Source organism: Aphis gossypii, chromosome 2, assembly GCF_020184175.1.
Source record: "Aphis gossypii isolate Hap1 chromosome 2, ASM2018417v2, whole genome shotgun sequence".
In the NCBI taxonomy this organism is placed as follows: Eukaryota; Metazoa; Arthropoda; class Insecta; order Hemiptera; family Aphididae; genus Aphis; species Aphis gossypii.
In genome coordinates this window covers 20,189,724-20,212,351 of record NC_065531.1, presented here as the reverse complement: position 1 = coordinate 20,212,351, position 22,628 = coordinate 20,189,724, and the positions used below count along the sequence as shown (strand labels likewise).

The 22,628-nt window shown below is 26.5% G+C and overlaps 1 protein-coding gene and 1 long non-coding RNA gene across 6 annotated transcripts in view; one reads left to right on the top strand and one right to left on the bottom strand.

Annotated features, from left to right (window-relative positions):
• Positions 1–22,628, top strand: part of LOC114125276 (guanylate cyclase 32E) — a 75,425-nt gene that overhangs the window by 12,931 nt on the left and 39,866 nt on the right. For 2 of the 4 annotated variants that reach the window (XM_027988860.2, XM_027988861.2), the window contains exons 2-5: positions 1,265–1,491; positions 3,667–3,836; positions 15,553–15,675; positions 18,832–19,018. In XM_027988860.2, coding sequence (XP_027844661.2) covers positions 1,299–1,491; positions 3,667–3,836; positions 15,553–15,675; positions 18,832–19,018 — 673 coding nt within the window. In that variant the 5' untranslated portion in view covers positions 1,265–1,298. Of the gene's footprint in view, positions 1–908; positions 928–1,264; positions 1,492–3,666; positions 3,841–15,552; positions 15,676–18,831; positions 19,019–22,628 lie in introns of those variants that run through there. The other 2 variants (XM_050199520.1, XM_027988863.2) reach the window with 2 other exon arrangements.
• Positions 7,469–9,773, bottom strand: LOC126549652 (uncharacterized). 2 transcript variants are annotated; one of them, XR_007603764.1, is made up of 4 exons: positions 9,592–9,773; positions 8,459–8,753; positions 8,305–8,389; positions 7,469–7,562 (listed from the first exon to the last, which is right to left on the bottom strand). It is a non-coding gene; the product is annotated as an uncharacterized LOC126549652 (long non-coding RNA). The 2 variants fall into 2 exon arrangements; XR_007603763.1 differs by lacking the exon at positions 7,469–7,562 and having other exon boundaries at positions 8,110–8,389.

Genomic DNA, 22,628 nt, shown 5'->3' with positions numbered 1-22,628 from the left:
CGTTTCATTTTAATCATTTATTAATACTAATTGTTGTAAGTATTATATGGGTGTTTGATTATACCTAAATTAAGTATTCACTTTGTTCGCTTAATCGACAAAAGAGAACACGGATGTAATTACCTACCACTATAACCAATTAATATAATATTATAATTTCAAAAGTAATGGTTTGTTTCTGATAAACTTGTTGTTTAACAAGCAACATTATAATATAGTATGATGTATACCAGTATTATATAGCTATTAAAGCAATTTAAATATAAGTTTACCTATAAAATAAATATATTAAGAACACTAAACAGCAGAATACTTTAATAAATTTATATTAATTTTATCTAAACTCAATCTTCATTTTAATAAATTTAAAATTTACTAATTAATTCCATAGGATAATATCCTACGTCTCAGATGATTCGGGATGCTTATTATGTTAACCACTCGCATTGACAAAAACAATCTGTTCAATAAATTAAATAGAAACGACGGTTTTCTAATGGAGCTTGAAACTAGTTTCGATCTCCTCCGTGTTATATTAGTGGGGAGACATATTGTGATATTCCTTAAAAGGAAATATTTAAAAGATGAACACCACATTCTTTGTATGATACAAAAAGTATGGGCACCGAAGAAACTATACTTATTTTAAAATCAACGGTTGCGTGGGAATTTTTATTTTTTATCCGCAACCAATATTGTAATATTATAGATTATAATATATTATAAACACTATAGGTACAAGTCTTTTATGTTTTAACGCGTCCCCACGAATGTCTGACACTACGTGTTTAATTCTAAAGGCTTACAGTTCTTCTTTAATTTTGTTCAATAATAATTTCTTTAACTTGGCATGTGAAAATATTTCAGCAGCATGAAACTCGTTGCGGATATTAAACATAATTGTCTTGGTCCTTAACTATATTTTATGTGAGTCCGTATCATCTACCTATATAACATATATACTAATTTCGCTTGAAATTTGATTTAAAACACTATAAATCATGATATAAAACGGGTACTTAAGAATATTAAAAGTTGAAAGATTGCTATAATTGTGATTATCGTTGTTCATCTTTGTTCAAGTTAAAAATACTCATAAATTTCGAAACCGTTCAAATTGTTTTTACAACAAAATAGGTCGAAACCGTTTTTATTTTTATTGGTCGATTAACTTAATATTCTTGAAATAATAGCATTATATGATGTAAGGCACCTGCTAAAATGTGTTACTAATGACAATGGACGAATATTTGCCAAATTGCAGGTTTGTCGGCGGCTGAATACGTAGTCAACGGGTCATGTTTTGGCCGACCGTATTGGCGTTGTTGCAGTTGGCCGCGAACGGACGGACGGATGAATTCGTTCTCGGCTACTTGACGGGCTCGAGGAGACGGCCAGGCGACATCGGTTACTCTAAACCCGGTCGCACAATTAGCGGTGCAATATCGTTGGCCGTCGAAGAGATAAACGCGGGATTGTTTAAGGAGAAAGGTATGTATATAATATATATATATATATAATGTATAATAAAATAGTATTTAATAAGTAATGAGCAACGATCGAAAAAAACAGCATTTGTAGTTTAACCTCCCCATAGATAATTATTATACAGTATACTTGAAGATTATTCAGAAATTTGATGTAATTGCACGAATAAAAATCCATTTTGCTAGGTTAGGTTTCGCTTGCCAATTCTTAATTTTCTACCAATGGTTTCTTGTAACATGGGTACCCCACAAGTTGTTCGCGAATATCAATCATCGAACACCGTTTCTATTGAGACTCGTTAGTGTACCTATAAATAATTCATGGAAATTGTATAATATGCTTTTTTTTTTTTTAATGACATTTTTTTTTTTTTTATTCCTGAATAACGCTTTATACAAAGACTTTGTCGTTTATATAAATTGAGTGTAAGAATAGTTATAGATTACAGATATACAGTTAATTTTAAATGTCACATTGTGTTTTCAACAAAACTAGTATACTATGTCTGTCAGTCAGTGTTACATTATTTTTTTTTTAACGAGTGACGCACATCCGGAACGAATCTGAGGAAAATTAGCATTGCGTTTTTATCTTTTAATTTAATTTTTTTTTTTCGTTTAAAATGAAAATACTTCTACTGTTTTTAAATACCATTCGTTTGATTGAAAATAAATGAGTTATAAAATCCAAAACAACTGTGCTAGTATAATACGCGTTAGGTATATAGTATCTACGAATTCAAAAACTTACATAATGTAAAATATAATAATAATTTTAAACAAATATCTACTTTTAATTTGGAAATTGATTAAATGAATCAATATACAACGTACAATAATCCTTAATTAGATTTGAATTTTATTAAATATAACATTATTTAGGTACCTTCAATTTGTCTTGGATATGAATACAAATTAAGAAATTTTAATTAATTCCGGTATCTAAATTACATTAATTTTCAGAAGAGCATACTAATATTTTGATTGATTAGAGTTGTATAGTGTAGAATTTAAATTGTTTCATATTTTTGTAATTTAAAATATTATTTAAACAATCAAGATGATATAATTAATACATAATCCGTCGTATGAAAATAATAAAACAAATAATATAATAATTTTATATTATGTACTTTTTCGTTTTCGAATGCTAAATTGATTTGTTAGAAAATAAATAATTTACTATAGAATATTTTTGACTTATATTATTGCGAAGGAAAGTATATTATGAATAATATTTATAACTATGTCCGTTAAATCAGTATACTACAAGAATATAAAATTAATACTTCTATATTGTAAGTTTCTCTTGTTTTATCTATCTAAAAACCTTTGTAAAACTTTTTCGGTTGAAGATAAATAAAGTTTTTTGGTAAACTTGTTTTGGAATAAAGCTATGTTCCGCTTCATAAAATCGGACCAGCAAGTTGAAATTGCAACAACATTTTAATATGTATTGATATATTCATAAATGATTTCGTATTTTGTATGAAAAACATTAAAGTTTAGTGTTATTAATTTATTACAAAATATCGTACTGTTGTTTTAAAATATAGTAATTAATTTTATCACTCTATGATTTTAAATTAAAAATATAATGTGATTACTGAAATAATACACTTATTACAATGTCATTTTCACATTTGATATGCATTTATGATATGTGAGTTCTTTTGTATCATAATTAAAATAATTAACATTGTTTATCTGTTTAGTTTGTAACTACGATGAAATTGAAATAGAAAAGTTTAAATTTTGTTGATTTATTTATGCTATTATATCATTTAAATCTATTAAATCCGGTATAAATTGCATATAAATTACAACAACCGTGCTCGATTTTTCATTTTATTCCAGTGCATCGTACATAAAGGTAGTTTTATGAATATATAATAATATCTATATGTACCTATTTAAAAACATAAATATTGCGTGATTTGAACGGATTTTTTATTGAAAAAAAAATACAAAAACTTGCGCATAATAAATGACCGAGCCACGTATATATCTATAGTGGGTATATTATTTCTTTTACACATTAAAAAATAATACAGATTTCTCGTGGTGACATTTTGATTATAAAGAGGGTCCCCACCTAATCATTCGGTTCGTTTCATATTTTTGTACAATTTTATCATCATTTTATTTTATTTTATTTTTTATTATGTGTGTGTAACAGGTCATTCGTTGAGTTTTCTGGTTGCCGAAACGTATGGAGAAGAATCGACTAGTATACTCGAGACTGCGGAATTGTGGAAGAAAAATATTTCGGCTTTCATCGGACCACAAGAGACTTGTCTGCATGAAGCTAGAATGGCCGCTGCCTTTAATCTACCGATGATTTCCTATGTTAGTCAGTATAAAAGTATTATTATTTTTAAAATATTCATATTATTGTATTAGTTTAGTGAAGAGGAATTTATTTTTTAGAAATTACTATTTTCATTAGATGAGATATTTATTGATGGCGAGGGGGGAGGTATTTATGTAAAATTTCAATAAGGGAATTTTATAAGCGATGCAATATTTTTTTCATAGGTGAATAATTATGTGTAATGAATTATTATTTCAGATGATTCTTTTAGTAAAATTTATTTGTTTGGTACACTTAATATTTAATCATAAAAATATTTTAAATTAATTTATTAGCACTAGAGTATTATAGGTCTAGTATAATATTATAAATAATATATTGAATCAAATAAAGTTTACAAGATTTTTTTTTTTAATTCATGGCTGCCTTCAACAATTATTCTAATTTGATAATGTTTTTCTTAATAGGTTTTCATATTTTACTAACTAATTTTTTAAATGTACCTATGCAATTTTTTATCACCTTCATAATTTCTGAAAAAATAATACGAATTATATAATTTAAAATTGATAATATTTATCATAAGTTAGCGGATTTTATCTGTAAATTAAGTTTTTCCTTGTTTTGAATACTAGGTATATTAATTGTGTTAAATGCTCAATTTATGGTATTTATGTATGAATATACTGGCTTATAAAGCAATTACTGCAATTGACACGAATCCTCCGTGTGTTCATATCAAAGAAATATTGCCTATAAACACGTTTTATGACCGATATTCGTGAATTAATTCAGAGAGGTATTTTCTATATTATTATGTTGTAGGATTATATTCACACAAATTAACTCGTTTACATCTGTTGGTGAGTTTGAAATTAAACTTTAGTCGTCTGTTATTGAGGGGAAATTAATTTGGTTTTACCCAATACTCGATACAATATTTTATAAATTTATACTGGAACAATATTTTTGTAAATAATTTTTTTGCTCATTTTTTGCCCGTTAAATAAAAGCTATTTATACCTTAAAATAATAAATCTAAAATCTTTGTTCGACGATGCCCACATGATATACAAAAAAGTTCCATAGTTAATTAAAAATAACATGTTTTCTAAATATTATTGTTCGCATTTTAAGTATTCATATTTTTTGGGCATGATTAAATAATTTTTATTTTTAATTTATGGTGAAAAATTGAAGTGTCTGGAAAGTTTTTGATATAGCGATTAGTTTACAGTGTGCAATGAAATATCAATGCGAGTTATAATTTTAAGTTTTCGTAACAGTCAGTTTTAATATTTTTTGAAATGTCCATAATTTCTGGAAAGTACGATTCAAAGTTTTAGGAAAAACCTTGGAAAGTAAATGAACATTATGCCAAAATTTATCCATATGAATAATATTATATGAAAAAACATTTTATTCCTCAAATTAAAACTGTTTATTGAGTTTAAGACACACGTAATATAAGTTCGTACGCTCTTGTAATTGGCGTATATATTTTAAGCTTTCGTATTATTCTTAACGGCCAAAACAATAATAGTTTTATCATTATCTTGATCGTAGAACGTATCTAAAACGCAAACATGAATCCTTTTTATTGAAAAATTCACTTTATTGACTAAATAATATGTCCGCACTAATGAACACTGTAAAATGTTTAACTATCGATGTATCACATTTTTGTGTGTATAATGACTATTATGTCTATTACAGTCGTCTGTCCTAGTTTCTCGTTTCGTTTAACTGCAAAACAATTCGGTTCTGTAGGACGATTAAAGTGCAGTAAATTGTTTTTGCGAGTAAACTTTTAATAGAATATAACATAAACAAAACAATATATATGTATATATTATATATATTAAATACATAGACTGCATCGAAGTATCGGTTACTAAAATTCGATATCTGATACGACGTGGCTCATTTAATCGTGTACCATATTATCTGCTCGATAAATTCTAAATATTGTATTGCAATAACCTATTGGAGTTTTACGCGGTGTTTAAGATAAACGATTACAATTTTCTGACGTGTACTAATCGTGAGCTTTGTGAAAAAACTACTAACAACTGGCTACAAGTTTTTACACGTTGACAATAGTTGTAATAATTTACTTTAAAATTTAAACATTTTTTTTTTTATGAAAGCTGTGTATAGTCGAATACTTTTTATAATAATTTTGCTCAACTATAAGTCTATACTCTATATTATTGGACATATTACAAAATAATGATGATGGTATTTTTATTCTTTACTCTGACAAGTTTTATTTTTGACTTAAAATAATAAATGAAAAACGTGTTTTATTTTGTCACATTTGACAATATCTAAACAAGTTTGATGATATTATATTATTTCATTATGTTATTGCATAACTTTTTATAATTTAAATTGTTCATTATTACTAAAATTATATGGTATCCAAAGGTAGATTATTTAATCGTGTGTTTATGTGCGTCTTTTTAACTAAACCTATGTTTATAATTTTAATAAGTATATTATTTTGTACCATAATTCATATTTGTGTGTTTTCGTGTTTTTTTAATCGCCTATTTTGTTCAAAATTACCTGAACGGAACATTTATTTTTTGTATTTGCATGTTTATGATTTTAAAACATGAACTTACACTACGTAACGTCATAAAATATGTTTCTTCTATAATATACGGTTATACTTTTTGTCGTTTTCTACGAAACCAATTATTTCTCGATATATATATATTATTTTTTTCATTTTTATCGTTTATAGTTGAAACTTGTAAGCTTGCCCTATTACGTTTGAAACATTTTACTGGCGACCTGTACACAATACAATACACCTTTAGACAAGGCGTATATTTTTGAGAGATTTCTTTTTAAAACCAGTTGTTCTAAGACAATGAATATTTACGTAAACGATCTTTTCACGAAATAATTATAGTTTATTCTTTATGGTATCCGTTAAGAATTAAATTTCGTTCGCTACCGGTTCGTTGTACCAGCACAACAACTCGTCTCGTAACTCGTTAAATCCAAATCGGCTGATTTCACGATAAAGACTAAAGATACGTAGATACGTAAGGAGGAACGTAAACGACGTCATTATTGTACAATAATAATTGTCAAAAACACAAGACTGCTTTGAACGTCCAACCCGCTCGTCCCAATGACCAAATTACGAGGGATAATAATAATAATAGTAATAATAATAATAATAATAATAATAATATAATTAAATATTTCAACGACAACGTTGAAAACCGTTGTAATTTATGACTTTCGCGGTGTTTGGCGTGCGTCTAATTGGAACGGTTGGCACTTTGATCATCAAAGTTAACGAGCATAATATTTTGTCCGCGTGATGGAAAGTAGTTGGAAAAAAAAACCTACGGACATGAAAATTTGAAGTATACATGTAACGTGTACATATAATAATACGATATTTTAATATAAAATAACAAAATAGTATGTACATTGTACAATATAATATAATATTGTTTATTTGTTTGCGATAGTTATTACAAAGTGCGTTGTCCGTGGCCAATGGAACAACGCACTGGCTAAGTCTATTTTTAACGCGACACACGACGCACTCGAACTTGGTTGAGGATTATTATTATTATATTTTTTCATTTTTTTTTTTATTTTTGCGTTTGTTAATGATCCAAACACAGTTGTCCCGCCACCGTCGACGAGAGCTCCATTCACTCTGTCCCATAGTCAATACGTGGTACTTAACCAGTATAAACAACGTCATAACTTTAAGTGACGTAAATTCGCTAAAACGAATAACTATATTACAATATTATATTATTAAATTATAAATGTATAAGTAAGTTTATAATACAGCGGTTCTCAACCTTTTTTTTTTGTCTTTCTTACCCCTAAGTTTAATATTTTGCAAAATGTTACTCTTTATTATTAATTTTAAACTTTTTCACATAACTACACTTCAAATATTTAACCCATTTTTTTTCGCTCATCCCTTGAGATCATCTCACGCACCCCTGGAAGTATGCGTACCCTGGGTTGGGAACCGTTGTTGTAGAACATACTATACACTACTATCTCGTAAGCCGTAGGGACATGACGTATAATAGATAAATAGATATGCCATTGCAGACTAATGATATGGATAAATATCGTTATAATTTTATGGTGATTTCCACTGTTGGTAGCATCATATACATATTCCGTTGGTAGATTTGGTAGATGGAAGGGTAAATAAATATTATAGATTTTGTTACATTATTTAATCGATGACAAATATTATGAGTTGGTAGATATTATGAAAATATCATTAGATGCAAATGCGCATATCCTGGTCAGTGGCGTATCAATGCTCGACGAAGAGTAATGGTATAGGACGGAGTTGACGATTAAAATATACCTAAATTCAAATCTTTATTGCTTTCACTCATCACATTTAATGAATATCTTGAATTTTTTTTTTTATTCTTAGTTTTTACATTTAATATAAATTTAACAATTTTATTATTTTTGACTAAAAAACTTGCTTACGCTCACACTGTTCGCCAACCTTTTTCTTATTTTTAAAACATTTTTACAATTTTTTTGTTTTTTGCTGTTTTTTCTTTTATACTTCCTAAAACAAAGAAATAAAAATAATGATACTTTTTTTTTTTTTATTTAAAAGAGATGAAATTATAATTACATTAAATTTCAATAGTAGTAAGGGGTGATCTACAAGACATATAACGCCTATAGCTACCAGTATATTATTCGTGTAAATACGGGTTTTTTGGTGTATATACGGGTCTGAATTTAACAATTAGATAATATATTGTTCTCAAGTTTTGTTTCGAAGATTCTTGACTATTAATTTTCACGTTTACTTTGTATTTTTTTGGCAAAAACTTCGAACCCGCGTATTATTTTCCCACGCTTCGTTCGTTCCATTTGTGCTCTCGGCCAATAGATATCTATACACGTCGGTGGTTGGCAACCTTCTGAAAAATTACAAAAAATACAACTCTAGCTTTATACGACCACTATTATAGTATAGTAGATACCTATATACTGTTAATAAAACACGTTTTTGCAATAAATTTCAAAATATATTATATACTATTTTGTTTAGATTTGTGAAGTATTTTATGTTTTTCGTCTTTATTGTCTTATACACCAAATATTGTAACATCATAATATTATAGATTTACATACGATCGTGTAGATATAGTAAGGAATAAAATCCCTCGTTAAAATCAGTTTCTGGTACAATTTTTTATTCTCAAGAAATGCGTAGATACTTAACGTTGGTATTGCGAATATAAATTTATTACATTTGCATGGGTCGTAAAACTTATTTTAAAGTCATTTTTATTGATTTATCTAAAACAATATATTGTTGTATTTTGATCATATGGAATTTTATGTATATTATAAAATGTAGGTACCTACATATTTCGATTAATTTGAAATACTGTTTTTGTGATAGGCATATGTTATAAAAATAAAATAAGTCTGGTTTATTATTTTCTATTAAAATGTTATTAGTTTTAAATTAATAAAATTAAATCAAGTAAAATAATCAAATAAATTCAGTTCAAGCTGTATTGATTTAAGTTATAGAGATAAAACACAGTAAATAAAAACTTATTTACATATTTATTGTACACGGCGTTAAATATACGTAATACCAAATAACATTATAGGAACATAAATCAATAGTTATTTGCATTATTGTTATTGATTTGATAAATTAAATATTCAATTTTTAGGTCGCACATTTTGTTTACTTTTTAATAAAAAATGATTGGGTAATAATGAAGCAATTTTTGTACGTACTTCTGGAAACAATATTTTATCTATATTTCGGAGTGAAAAATATGTCATCACATAAATCTTCTATACTTTTTCTAATGACAATTATATTCACAAAGACGTTACGTTTCATAATTTTATGATAGTGTGTTCAAACGTTCAGTCATAACTCATATTAATACTGACCCACCCTAATGATTAATGAATATAACATATTTTAATAAACAACGTGTACCGCCCTAAGAAGAGTTATGTATTACTATAATGTTATTGCTAATAAATCTACACGTAACAACGAGACTTGTGAAAAAAATAAAATAAATAATCACAATGACACCATCGATATTGGTTTTAGTCTTTTAGAATAACATAATATTGCCATAACAATTTTAAATATAATATATAAAAAACAACGCTGTATAAACGTCCGATACAACAATAATACGATGTTGGGAATAACTTCTATCGATAACGAAACCTACCTGCCGCCTGCCGGTATAAATGTATAATATAATAGATGTGATAAACAATGATACAAAATTATTTACCAAACAATAGGGTTTATTCATCCCAAGTAATTTATATTCTTTGAGCAATATATGCGTCACGCTGTTTGCGCAAGAAATATCTATTCTCTTAATTCTCCATATTCGTTATTATTTTTTAATTGTATATTTGTTGTATAATATATTAAATATGATTCATATACGCGAGAAACAAAGGAAACACTGTAGAGACCCGAGGGTGAGTTTAATGAATGCCGAGTTCTTAAATGATATGTTTTTTTTATATATTTTATATAGGTACCCACGGGGTTTACGAAACAGGGATGGGTTTTATCACTCAACAAGGGGGTAGGTAATGTAGATTCAACTATTTAGCTAATTGTATTATAAAGTTGTTTTTTTTTCACGATCTCCATCGGCATTATTTATTATTTTGATTATCAGAGCAAATATCGTTAATAATCAATAACCGGTAAAAAATATTTTTTTATTCAGATAAACCACACGGTACACGGGAATAGAGTATATTCTATTATTGTGTACAATTAGGTAAAATTATAAAACTGTAGATATCAGTGTTCATAGACACGATAACGATAATAGTCAATGTCGAAACTTATCATAAATTATAATGTTATATATTTTAACATAGTTTTAAAATTTTTAATAGTGATATTACTATCGACTTCCCATCCACGCTCGTTATTCGTTGTCTGTTGAACGAAAAAACAATCCAAAAATAGCTTGAAGATTAATAAATATTCAAATATTCATAAATAACTATATACTTCAATGACGATATTTTATAATACATAATTGTAAATATACTACCATAACACTAGACTTAGAAATATAGTTAACTAAGTCCCGATGAAGAGGTCAGGGCTACTGCCTCTTTAGCCATCCCCTTAAAGCCGCCACTGTAATGAAACTAGGAGATTACAAGATATCTCTTGGTATTATTGAAACACTCGCACCGCAAATACGAATGTAGTACGATTTATCTGCACAAGTCTATTTTCTGTAAATAAATACATATGTGTGTGCGAAGTATGTGGATAATTTAGAGGATGTGCAGTTCAAAGACCAATAAATCTAATACACTGTTACGAGGAGTATATAAATAAGGGAGCGTTGCTAAATTTGGGTGTACATTGATTTTATCGGCCAATAACCCATCGCATGTTTTATTGAATTGGAAAAATATTTACAACTGTATAATATATATATATATATATAGTATTATCTACTGGGGTGTATCGTCGTGTATCTTACGAGGCTGAAATGGTCGCGTGGGTACACCGCAAACGGACGCGCGGATGCTGTTTATCGGAGCGGTTAATCTATCGTATATACCTCGCTCGCTTATCCGCACGATTTCTCGCCAACTATGAACGAACATTTAACGTCCTGGTTTCGATGTAAATTGGCTGATTTCATAAAAATGAACAAATAATAAAAATAATATAAGGGCTGAATACTCGCTGCAATAATTCCGGGAAACCGGAACGCTATCTGTATATTAAATAGTTCGTACAATACTTGTAGTATGTACTTGTTATTATTATCGATTTTGCAATATAATAATATGATGGGATGTAACGAGAAGAACAGACAAACGTTATCCACTACACAATAACTCTTGTCATGTATTTTTATTTTATTTTATGTATAAATATTACGATTTTCAATAAATGAATATCTTACCTACAGTGGTAAGTGAAATAATTAAAAGTATTTATTATACACATAATATAGGTAATAGGTATGATACATCAAAAGTTATAAAAGTTTAATTACGCATATTTCTCTGTTATTTCTTTTACACCACCTACATGAATGTAATCACGGAGTGTGTTGGCATACTAAGAGCATTAGTTTTCAAACAATAAAAAAAAAAAAAAAAAAATACAAAAATACAAAACAGAAGTAAATCGAATCCACAGGTTGTTTCGTTTAACGAATGGAAGGCATGTACAACATCCCGCGATACGAATAAGTTTTGTGAGACATGTACGAATCGTGTATTATTATTGTAGTTATATTCGTTATATCAAAATAATATGTCTGTTGAAAAGCTTAATTTTTTTCTACGATAATAGTTGAATTCGTTGCTACACGAAGGTTAACGATACGGATCTGAAAATAATATGGGTTGAAACAAAATAATAATCTCTGAGCTTACTACACGATTTTTATTCGATTTATGAAAATGCATCGTGAACGCATGTTTTAATGTAACAAATTACGTTTATTCGCACTTGCTTATCAATAATAAATTGTGTTTATAAGAATTTATATTTATATTTATTCTTGTATACAATTTTATTTTTAAACGTACCATAATAATATGATTTTGGCCCATGAATGTTCATGCAAATAATGCAATATAATAATTTTTATCGGAATTAAAAGTATTTTTTGTTATCATATAATAATGTAGTTATTTTGATAGATGATCAATGGTTGTTTCGTATTTATTGATGGGATGTGTAGTACTATTTCGATACTTACCTACATGAAAGCATAAGAGTTAATATGATTTTTATTTTATTTTTTTGGCAACTTCGTCGAAATAACAGATTTTCTTTAGTGGTTTTTCACCGAGCGACAGAGTGAAATGTACTGGAAAACCTACTTGAAAATGATTAGAACCAGGAAACATTTTTCTTGATCGAAATAAAATGGCTTTTGGTTTATTGGTATAGGTATACGTTTAACGGTGCAAAAAAAAAAAAAAAGACGGAAAAGAAAAAATGTTCAATCTGTAATATTTTCGATCGCTGCGCAAAGCGACGACGTATAGTATAATATAATTTATATAAATAAATAAAAACAATGTTTCGAACGGTGATGGTTAATGGTTATTATATTAATCTGTAGCGGTAGCGTGTTCGCGATAACGTGATATCCGTGAATTAGGTACATAATATATATATGTATATAAAACTACGTGAATTGGAAACGAAGGTAGTTAAATGGGTTTCATATAATGTATTCAACTGTCATTCTACAAATTAAACCGTTCAACTGCTAACGAGATTCAGTAAATATGTGTCGCCCGGGGGAACAGTTTACATGACTAATAAATAATCATTAGCCCAGACATTATAGAAATCGGCAATGTAACTAAATCCGTTTGTGAAAAAAAAAAGTCAGACGGACGTGATACGCTTTTGTGATGGGTGTACGTGTGTGGCGTGTGTGTATGGAAACAAGAACAACGACCGTAGACAATTCATTTGTTTTTATTAGTACCTATAAAGTTATTAGTTATATTTTTCGTCGGTGTTATATTATTACACACGCCAGTTAATATATGTTATATTTCGTATACGACGTGGCGAGCGTGTATAGTGTTGGAATAATAATTATTTTCAAACAGTTAGTATTTTTTCAAATAATTTCACAGTCTTATCGTATTTTCCGTCAAAAAGATTTTTTCTAAATTTCAAATCTATATCTAAGATACTGCTAAAAATATCACTCTTGTGCGAATTTCTAAAACATTTTTTTTTTTTTTTTATTACCGAAATGAAATTATAATTATGATATTATCAACAAATAAAATAATATTATGTTCCTTTGTCGTTTTTTTGGAAAAATTCCCAAAATTTTACTTAGATGACCTAATCATAATTAATGTTATTTCCGTGGTACTTTAGTGATATAGTTTGATGATATGTTTTAAGTCTAGAGTATTTAAGTCTAATACAATTATAATTATAACACGATTTTGGTGAAACACTAGTTAGGAACCATCATCGCATTCATTCAGTGCAAGACTATATAATGCTAATAACATAAAAATAAATAGTACACTTTCTAAAATTGGAGAAAAAACATTTCGCCTCTGTCATTGGTATAAATTATTTGCTAAAGAATATTCTGAAAACTAATAAATTTAAAATGCATTCTCTTCGATACTATCGTTTACATAATGGTGACGAAATATTATTTGATTTATTTATAACAATTACCATAGATTCAACGGGGACGATTAGTAAATTGTTAAAAGCATTAGTTATTTTAATGGTAGGTAATAAATTGTTGACAATGTAAGATCTATACCGATCATATATTATATGATAATACCCATCAACTATAAACCTCAATAAGTCACAACTTTGTGATTTTTATTGAACAATTAAAATGTAAATTAAATAGAGTCATTACCAATAAGCATTGGCTTCTGTAATAAAACCAGTTTGAACGATCTGCTTTGGCTTTAATAATATGACGTAGTACGAGCGATTATGAAAAAAGTGAGTGTTTTTAATGTGGGTCTATTATATAGTATTTTATAAATGGTACAGAGAAAAGGACAATAAGATTGGTTTAGCAAGTTTATTTTTTATTCAGTTGCATTATGCACAAAACAAAACGAACTCATTTTTCTTTAACTTTAAACTATCCGAGAAAAAATATAGTGGTGAAAAAAGCGGTTGAATGAATCAGACGTTTGTAAATTGTGACTACCATTTTGCAATTTATCTTTTTTTTTATTCAACTCGGTTTAATCCTCCTTTTCATTTATACGAAAAACAAATTGCTCCTCTCCGTTGAAAAACTAGATAAATTTAAAAATGAGCTTATGCAACACGAATCTTCTGACGTAGGTTTTATTACACTTTTTCTTGCGCGTACTTCATGAAAACTTAATTTGTTTTCAATTTAATTCACTGAACTCTAAATATCAAAAATGTCCACACAAGATGCATAATATTTATAGTTTTTATAGATATTACAGTAATTAAATAAGCTTTGACACGTAAATAATTATTTTTGAATTTAATTTACTGAGGTTTAACTATTAAATAAACCGCAAACATTAAAATGCAAATAAATTCATTACTACCGTGCCGGGGTTTATACCGTAAGCTTTTCGATGATTAAGGTACGTTATAAATATACTCATAGATTATATTTTCATCGAAAAACGTACATACTATAAATAATTATAACATCACGAGGGTAAATTTTTAGTAAAAAATTAAAATTAACATCTATATTTTAATTTCTTGTAATAACAATGTGCTATAAATCTGCATGTTGCTACGGCTGTAATGATGCACATTATCAGGATTTCGTGGGGAAATTTATTTTCGTTGATAAAATTTTTTTGAAACAATATAATATATTTAAATTAGTAAAATAGTCATAATTAGTATTGTTATGAAATCAGCAATTATATCGAATTATTTTCCACTTTTTAAAAGCTAAAGCGAGACCTGTTGGCTGTTGCACTTTTGTTGTACAAAAATAACAAATGGGACATAGGACCTAAACTCAAAAGCACAGCTTAGGTTTATAAATAGTTATAATAATGCATAGACTGAACTGATAAACTGCACATATAATATTTTCAAGTCAGTACAGTAAATTATTAACTTTCGTTTTAAACTCAAACTATTATAATATTATCTATATGTATTAGTATATCAGTTTTAAAATTGTGACTTATTAATTAATGTTACAGTACTGCATGGATTCGGACACGTCAGACAAAACACTGTTTCCGACATTCGCCCGCACACGTCCGCCAGACACTCAGATATCCAAATCCGTGGCCGCGGTCCTGAAAGCCTTCAACTGGACTCAGGTGAGCCAAACACAGAAATCAACGTATTAACGAGTAAAAACCGTTTGGTAACCACAAACTGGGTGGTCCGGTAAACGTTCTCTCTCGCCGTTCTATGTTCAAACCGTCTTTTCCGCATTTTTTTTTTTTAATTTCCACTTTTCACTTATTTTTCCCTTACGTTTCGCCACGAACACGTCACGTCCGATCTCTACTCGTAGTTATTGCAATCTTCCACACCGTTTTTCCACTATACATTATTATGCTACACTCGTATATGTATACACAGGGTGATTATTTTATCACAATTCGCTCAATATTCTTTAACCTGTCTTAAGCGGTTTTTCATCTTTTCTAATAATTGGTTACTTTATATATATATATATTTTAATGACGTATTGAAGGGTGTTTAGTAGAATATATTTTTAACTATTTTTAACATATTATTTCCATTCGTTTTCAACCACGTCGACCACTGCCGAACCCCAACTTTACGTCTTGACGTACTATATAATAGCAATTGAAGTGAGTTTGGGTTGGGATAGTTTAGGGCGAGGACTATAGAGTATTTCGTGATGAAAGAATCACTCTGTATTGTATGCATTTAAGTACAATACTGTTGTTGCAATATGCCACGTTGCGGTTTGCTCGAAATGACCCCGAAAAAGGGGAAAATATATACATAAGGCCTCCGTAAATAGTCACTCAGTCTTTTAATGTTTATAAACATCTATGTATAAAGTATAATATTATATTTTACTATATATTATAGGCTTTAAGACGTGCGATAAATCATAAATTAAATGTGAAGTAGTCAGAAGCTGGGCTTAGATCGAATTTCTTTTCCATTTTGGATGGCTTAGAAAATAAAATCGAGTATAATATATTACTATCGCAAGATAAAATATTTTGATTAAAAGCACAATACTATATTATTATAATCGCTACATTGTGCAACTGTTTCTATGTATTGTTTTTGGTTTCACATATTATTTTATGGTTATTTTGATGTTCCGCAATGCTTTATGAAAATCATAATTTGTATTCCTCTATATTTTATGCTAGACAGTGTATTAAAAATTAAAATATTTTTTTGATAAAATCTAAATTACGATTATTTTTCACACTATTCTGACACATGGTCTCTAAATAATTTTATAGGCTTTATTTATTAATTTTTTTTTTTGAAAATTAATTGAAATTTACAATACGAATACGTAATATTATATTGGTTTATAATTTTTAACAAAATTGAAAAATTAAATTTTACTATTGTGCTTATTAAAATCCGTTAGGGTAGTGAAGTGAATAGTTTTATTTAAAGTTATTGGTTTAATTTTATTGATGAATTTATATAATTATCATAAGAGATTTTTTTTTTGTATTATGCTAAACATGTGAATTATTTCATATCATAAATTATTTTCAAGATTTATATAAACATATAATAATTACCTATATATATAATTCCCAACACGCAACGTGTCATGTGTTAAAGTAGAAGTTGTTCATAGTTTAAGTCAGGTGATATTTAATGTTTATATTTATTCTGTGAAATACATTTAAATTGCATGCTAAAACTAATTACATACTATTGCAATTAAATAACATATTATAATCCAATGATGACAAATTTTTCTACGTTTCAATATTCAACAGGATAAGAAAACGTATATGTATAATATGAATTTATATTATAGTGTATTAATTTATGATTATTATTTATAGATTACTTTGTTTAAGTGCATAAGTTCAAACTAATATTCTAAAAGTATTATTGAATTGTTTTTAAATTGTATTATTATTGGATGGTTTGAATAGTAAAGTTTTTACGAGTAATATATGGATTTATTATAAAACAAATTAACAAAAAATGTTAATTTAAAATGAACTATAATAATATAGTATTTTCATGTTGTTTTTAATTTAGCAGAATACGTTAAAATAAAAAGGCCTTACTTGACAAATGAACAAAAAATGAATATAAATTAGAGATGATTAAATGTATGCTAACATATAAACATACACTCGTATTTTACAAAAACCATTCTCACTATAATGCCTACATATTTTTATAAAAATATAAAAAAATAAAGTAGGTAGTATTCTATTATTATTATTATTATTATAAATTTGAATGCAATGTCTAATGATAAATCATTCCGTTCAAAATATGTTTCTGGGCGAAGCTGGATTCACCCGCAAATGGTATAGATTTTGAGAGAAATGGGTAAAAGCCAGAAGGTCGCTATTTAATTTTTTTTTTTACGGTTTTTTAATAAATTGGGTTTTTAAAATAACTGACAAATTCTACAACTTTCACGTTAAAAGTATAATGATTCATAGTATTATTATAATATGTTATCATACGATTCATACGATTGATAGGTCTATAAGAAAAATCCGAAATTTTGTTTCAAGATTGTTTATTATAAAATAATATATGGAAAAATGCGTATAATAACGTTTGATAGCTTTAATGAAGGAATCTAAACAAGCGATTTTTACTGTTAATCATTATAATTTTATTACAAGTTTTTCAATTACGAAAACAGGTTACCCATCCTAATGGCAGACTCATATTTCAATTTTTGAACCTGTTTGATATTCTAAACTGTTCGTCATTCTAACTCTACGATATAATAATAACTTAAAATAGAAACTTATGTTTTATGTGTATTATTAAGTTATTAAAAATGCATCATAGTTTTTATTTTTTAAAACTAGCGAATGTCAGTTATTCGATTTTAAACTGTAACTTATTTAATTGTTGCTGTAATCGTTTTAATTCGAGAGTAATTAACTAGTTATGAAATTATTAATACATTATTTATTCGTCCATTAATTACTATGCGATTTTACTTTATAGTTTCTCCAGCTAAATGTGATAGGCATTAAATCTGTCTCGTATATATTATTATATTGAGTTAAAATATTGTTCAAATAAATCTATGATGTTATTTTTTTGGTTTGTTTCATAATTGTTGCATAAATGTTGGTATAATATTATTTCGAAATATAATATCCTTCGACGATATCGTCATATTATAATTACTTGTTATTAATTTATGCCTTTATTCATACCACGATATGAATAACATTTTTTATATTAATTGTAAATTGTATATAGTCTTGTAATCGTTTAACTTTAACGTATTGAATTATGTATTTGAACAGGTGACGTTTTTTTATTCGAATGCAGACGACACTCATTTTGGTAAGATTGCGTCTACTATATCAGAAGTGTTCTCTAAATCTGGTATAGAAATTACGTCCAAAAAGACATGGAACACACATTATTTGCACGGGTACACGGCCAATCCATTCGTTAAACTTGTCGCCGACACATATCAAGACACAAGAAGTAAGTAAGCCCTTTGTATTTTTTCTTGCCGTCGAAGCAAATGGTCTCATAGATCGTTTTTAACTATGTAAATAAGGATATGTTTTAACGTTCAAATAAATTAATCGTATCTTGCAAAGCTGCACAGCAGTAATATATTGCAGTGTCCTAAACAAATGCAATAATCCGACTGTATTGATTTTAAGAATATTGCGATTTAAATATATTGTTAACTATTATATTATTATTTGGTATTATATTATACCAAATTATTAAATTAACGTAAGTCGTTATTTTTTTTCAAATAATTTTAAGTCATAATATTAGTATTTTCTAAAAATATATGTACTATTTTGCATTGCAACAACATGCATTTTTAGTTCCTTCTTCCAAAGCAACATATTTTTATGAGTACTTATTTTAGATAAGTTATTTTTAAGTAATAAGTATTTTAAATGTTATGAGTCGAGTGCACTGGTTCAGGGGTATCCTATTAAACGTTAGTCTTCCACTCCACTCATCAAAAATTGAAATACCTAATAATTACTATTTGACCATTATTATTTATAGGATAAAATACTTAAAATAATATTTTGCTTTGAAATATTTACTTAAAAATATATATTGCCATTAAAAAGTGTAAAAATTTAAAAAATCGATGATCACGATAACATTTTAAAAAAAATATAATTTTTTCTGAAAATTTTGTGTTGTAACAACTTAAAATTATTTAAAAGTGTTTTCTGAAATAATAATGCGTGATCGACCATTCCGTACAGATATATTTATTGACTGTATTCGATTTAAATAAAACATATTATTTTATTATTCTTACATTACAAGGAAAAAATATTTTACATAATTGGATTTTACGAAAATGGTGTTTACTTATGAATTTGAATACATCTGGTAGTTTTAATGTAGATAAAGATATTTTAAATTTATATAAAAAATCTTTTGTTGTGTTCTATATTATATTAAATTTATTTTTGATCTATATAATATTTATAAATATTCTGTAGTCAGTCACAATTGAAAAAAAACATCTTTTTTGTAGATTTATAATATCCTTAGACTTAAAGTTGTATTCCGCCCACGTTTATGTTAATCGCGTTATTATAATGGCACACCGCTGTAACTATGTAGTAGTGATTTTGACAAAAATTGCCTTCAAAGTCATTCAAATACATTTTAAAAGCGTCTGAGTGCATAACATTATGAAAGTTAACAATAACGTAACGTAATCGGGTGTACCGACTACCGAGTAATTAACATTTTACAAGCCATTATCCAGGGGTTGTTGCTTCGCACTGTTAAGGGAATGTATATGATTATTCATTATTTTCAAACGCTAAACTGAATATGAACGGCATAGTTCTCTTATTTGTTCAATCTTTAATAAGATTTAAAAATAAAAAAAAACAAACTTTGAAATAAATATTAGAACTTATGTTTAAGACGATATTTTTAACGATTGATAAAGTTTTTTTCTATACATGGTTTTTTTCTTTTTTTTTAACCAGGGTAATCTAAACTTTTAAACAGTTTTATTTGTAGCTGCTATAACTGTAACGTTTATACGTAAGCATCTATTAAAAAATGAAAATAAAACTATATATATTGAGATAACGAAATAAAAAAATTATATTGTTTGAAATCGATTTGTTCAGCTTCATTCGCACTCTACATTTTTTTACAACACAACAATTTATTAATTTATTTACTATGGTAAACACTGAATATTATTGTTTAAATCATAAATAGGTATCGAATGTGCATTTTAGTTCTATAGAAAATTAAAAAATTAAAATAAAACAATGGAATTCTTGAGGAACAATAAATACATTTTATTTTAAAATTGTTTTTTTTTTGTTTCGACACTGTATAATATCTAAAAACTTTTTTTTTTATACAAGTTATACTTGCATATTTTTTTATTTAAATTAACAAAAATCCAGTTCTTATAAATAACTTTTTTTTCTTCATTACTCCAATATACTATTGTTTAATGAAACATATTTATATTATTATTTATTTTCATTAACTATTCTTATTAAAATAGTCTTATGGTTTACCAAGTTAATAATTATCTTAATATAGATGATTTACCAGATAATAGAACTGCTAATTGCACATTTTTTTTGTATATGCGACTTAAAATCATTTTTATAGTTTTGTTTAAAGAAAACAAACAGCATTATCATTAAAACAGCATTGAAGAATTCTGTGCGAATAAAGTTTTATTGAAAGTCTAAAAAGCTTATTTAAATTATTTATCATTATTAAAATTTGTTTTTATTCACATAATTTATTATCAGAATAATAATTTATACTGGCAGTATAGTATAGACATCATTACGCTCATATAGACATAATAATAAATACACATATAATATCATTTTATTAAATATTAAATAATAAATTCTATTAAATAAAAAAAAAACCTGTAATTTAAAATTGTATTAAAATATAAATTGTTGTCTGTACTGAAAAATTGTAAATTCAAAATTTTGAAACAAAATGTGATTAAGTTATTTTATTTACTTAATTTATAATTTATTGAATCGAAAGATTTTAATTATACAATATTATAATTTAAAATGTCTTGGTTATAATGATTTTTATAAAACTAAAATATTTATTTAGAATAACAAACTATGTTTGGTTATAATTATCTCAAATGCTAAATTAATAGTTTATACTAATAAACATATTTTTTAGTTAAAGCTAAATATTTTAATTTAAGTAGTATTGTACATAATTAAATTAATATATAATTTGAAACATTAAACGAAATACAAATGTATACGTTTAATTCTTCATTATTTTTTAACATAAGTTAATTTTCATATTATGTTATAACTGTGTCTTTTGAATAATGATAAGTATATTAGGATATATTTAATTGTTTTATTTAATTTGAACTTCAGCCAATCATTGAAACCAATTTTATTAATGAATATTAATTAGAATTTATTATTCAACTTACAGTATAATATTTAATTTTTAACTCAATTCCTATAGCTAAAACCTAAAAGCTTAAAAATTATACTATTTTCGGAAAAATTAAATTTGTCACACTACATTTAACCTAGCTGATAACAATAATATTTTGTTTTAAATAAAATCATTCATTATTATATCCTATAAGATAAAAAGTTGAATTTAATTGATAATATTAAGTTAAAATATTTTATGGTATTTAGAAAATGTTATCATCTTATTAATTGTATACTTACTGATTAATTCTTATTTAAAACAAAAACATTTTTAATTTTTGATTTATTTATGTATTTTTTTTTTTTTTTTTTATATATAAACTTATCCCGTATGAATTTAAAATATCATAATTTTAGAAAGGATTTGTCATAAATAGGATAACCAACGGTAGTGTGATATATCAATGTCATACATATTTTTTTTAAGTAGAAATCTATTATGGAATGATTTTTTCACTTTTTGTTTTCCAAATTAACAAAAACAAAAAAAGACATAAAAGAAAAATGGGTAAATTACGTTTAATAATTTTTGTCATAAATCATCATACTGTAAATAATTTTTATTACTTTTTATTTAAATATTTTTGCCTATTCATAATTTTTGGTTATGTTATTAATCTCCCGAAAAATAT